General features: G+C 32.8%; 1 protein-coding gene across 1 annotated transcript; it reads right to left on the bottom strand.

Annotated features, from left to right (window-relative positions):
• Positions 1-239: 239 nt before the first annotated feature.
• On the bottom strand, positions 240-1,434 carry LOC102623140 (probable glutathione S-transferase). The gene is made up of 2 exons (XM_006493919.4): positions 1,057-1,434; positions 240-782 (listed from the first exon to the last, which is right to left on the bottom strand). The coding sequence occupies exons 1-2, from the start codon at positions 1,363-1,365 to the stop codon at positions 423-425; spliced, it is 669 nt and encodes a 222-aa protein (XP_006493982.2). The 5' UTR covers positions 1,366-1,434; the 3' UTR covers positions 240-422.
• Positions 1,435-2,679: the final 1,245 nt, after the last annotated feature.

The raw sequence follows: 2,679 nt of genomic DNA, 5'->3' as shown, positions 1-2,679 counted from the left end.
AAAAAATTGAATTTCGAAATTCGGATGAATATATTTTTATATATTCAATGAATGAATTATGGGCCAATCAGATCTCAAGATTAGATGAAGTGTGATCTAAATCATCACACATAATTTTATTGAGATCACATATGATCTGAACCATCTAACATGATTATGTCATAATGGATAGCCATATCACATTTGACATTTTGATCACCTATTACATAGTGGAGATTCGTTATCTCAAAATCAAAATATATATAAAATAAAACCTTTTTATTATTATTTATCACTGTCAAGCGAGGTAAACGAGCCTTCAAACCTTGAGCATAAGACAATATAATAAATTGATAACAAAGCCAAAATAACTCTTTTACCACCATTACAAAAACAAAATAAGCATAATGAGAGACCCAAGTACTCAACGAGCAAATTTTACGCTACTGCATTCTGGCAGAAGCCTGCAACTTTTCATAGCGACCTTTGAAAAAGACCAACAGTTCATCCCTACTAGGGAGGTTTTCTTCAACTACAGGGACTTGCTTGTAATTATTTAACCACGCGTGCAAGCCTGGGAATTTGTGAGATTCAAAGAGTTTCACTCCCACTATATCTTCAATGATTTGCAACCAATGAACAATAGAACCAAATGCTATGTCAACTAAGCCAATCTTGTCTCCGTGGAAAAATTTCTTTTCTCCTAAGCCATGTTCTTCAACAATTTGCAGCATTTCCAAGATTTCTTTCATCGTATTCTCTTGATCTTCAATGCTTCGAAACAATTTCCAAACAGCAGCTCCCTGCCATAATATTTCATATCTAATTATTATGACTATTTATGATTAATAATAGGGCTGGAGAATTTGAATTCAATGCTGATACGAAGTATAAAGACTGATTTTTTAATGATTTTGTGTCACTAGCTGTTCATTTATAACTGTGTAAAGTTAAGGTTTAATTACATATATGATATATTATTAAATAACTGATTAATCTCATTAAAATTCAGTACTGAATGAAAATCCGTAAAGAATTAGCTTAGGTAATTAAATAAGGTAGAGTGGTGAAACGAACCTTGTTTTCGGCAAAGTTAATCCAAAAACGAGCTTGAGCTCTATCATAAGGATCACTTGGCATCAATGGATTCTGTGGCCACGTCTCTTCAATGTATTCGAGAATAACCATGGACTCGCAAACTGGCTTGCCGCCATGAACGAGCACTGGGATCTTCTTGTGAACTGGATTATACTTCAAAAGCAATGCACTTTTGTTTGAGAGATCTTCTTTAATCAATTCAAAAGGTATGCCTTTCAATTTCAGAGCGCATACCACCCTGTAATTAAATGGACTCAGCAATCCCCCATGAAGCTTCACTTCAGCCATGTTTCTAAGAATATTATTGAAGTTGAATATCAGTTTGTTCGTTGTTTGAATAGCTGATGACTCATTACGTATGTACATCTGATTTTATAGTGATTCATGGAGGGTGCTAGCTTGAGCTACAAGTTGAATGCAAAGGAAAAAAAAGAAAAAGAAAAGTTGAATTCAAACTTCAAAGAACTGGTGTTGACTCTCACAGTTTAGTCTGTACACTAAATTGAACGTTTAGTTGACATACAGAACCTTTCTCGTTTCTAGAAACATTGACGCGCAAAAGTGGTCGAACAGTAAGGCAGAAGAAAACAATCCTTAATCCAAATTCTTTAAAGAGATCGAACAACTTTCTAGAAATTGCTGAGAAAATAATCATATTTTCAATTTAAAAAAGGTTGCAAAATACAAATAACATCTTTTTTTTTTGAGAAAAATCTAGGTGGAATTATCCCACAACCTCAATGTAGGCTTTATTACAACGAACCTTAATATTGATTCATCAATGTGAGCCCCACTGAATTATATTTTAATCATATGTTAAGACCTATTTTTCTATTATATGTTAAAATTTTAGTTGGTTGTCTTGCAACTTCAACATGTTGAGATGATGAGATAATTTCGGACAATTTGGATTTAAGAGGATTCAGATAGAAAAGAATGCTAATCTTAGTTTTAATTAAAAGTCGGGATCATGAGATCATTAATCAAATAACCAGTAATTAATTATAGATGTGGCATTTGTTTACCAATTTAATATATATTTGCGTCATGCATGCATTATCAATGCTTTTTAATTTGCCTCATCAATGATGATCATGGATAAATTAATCAAAGTGCATTTGCCTTTTGAGCATGTATTGGAAAGTAAATGTTGAACAACGCAACTTGAATACTGAATAGTGCCAAATTGATGTGGAGACACTTCTATAAGTAACTTGGCAATATGCAAACTGACCAGTTTTTCAAGCATAATATCATCAAGCACCCTGGCCAATTTACTTGACCAATAAATACTTGAGCATTAATCCTCGCATGAGTTTGTTGACTTCCTTTTTCATGCAGTATAAACGCAAAGCAAAGTCATGGTCAAAACATGCGCATGCCTCCAATTTGTCAAAGCTAAACTTGTGGCTTTGTTGTTTTTTTGTTCCGTGTAGTTTTTCAAAGAAATAATCACATTTTTCAGGCTTAGAAAGGTGATAAATTGAATGATTATTTAATGAGGTAGATGCAATGAGACTGACATTGCCAGAGATATTGAGTTGATTCACTGTCTTTTTTTTTTTTTTTTTTTAATTTCAGTTTGTGTTTTTGAGAGTTATA

This window comes from Citrus sinensis, chromosome 9, assembly GCF_022201045.2.
Source record: "Citrus sinensis cultivar Valencia sweet orange chromosome 9, DVS_A1.0, whole genome shotgun sequence".
Taxonomy (NCBI): Eukaryota; Viridiplantae; Streptophyta; class Magnoliopsida; order Sapindales; family Rutaceae; genus Citrus; species Citrus sinensis.
This window is presented reverse-complemented; position numbering and strand designations above follow the sequence as displayed.

Excerpts from the sequence above, each read along its gene's own strand:
- LOC102623140 (XM_006493919.4), bottom strand. The coding sequence starts at position 1,365 with ATGGCTGAAGTGAAGCTTCATGGGGGATTGCTGAGTCCATTTAATTAC. Across the intron at positions 783-1,056 it reads TTAACTTTGCCGAAAACAAG|GGAGCTGCTGTTTGGAAATT; the intron begins GTTCGTTTCACC and ends ATATTATGGCAG.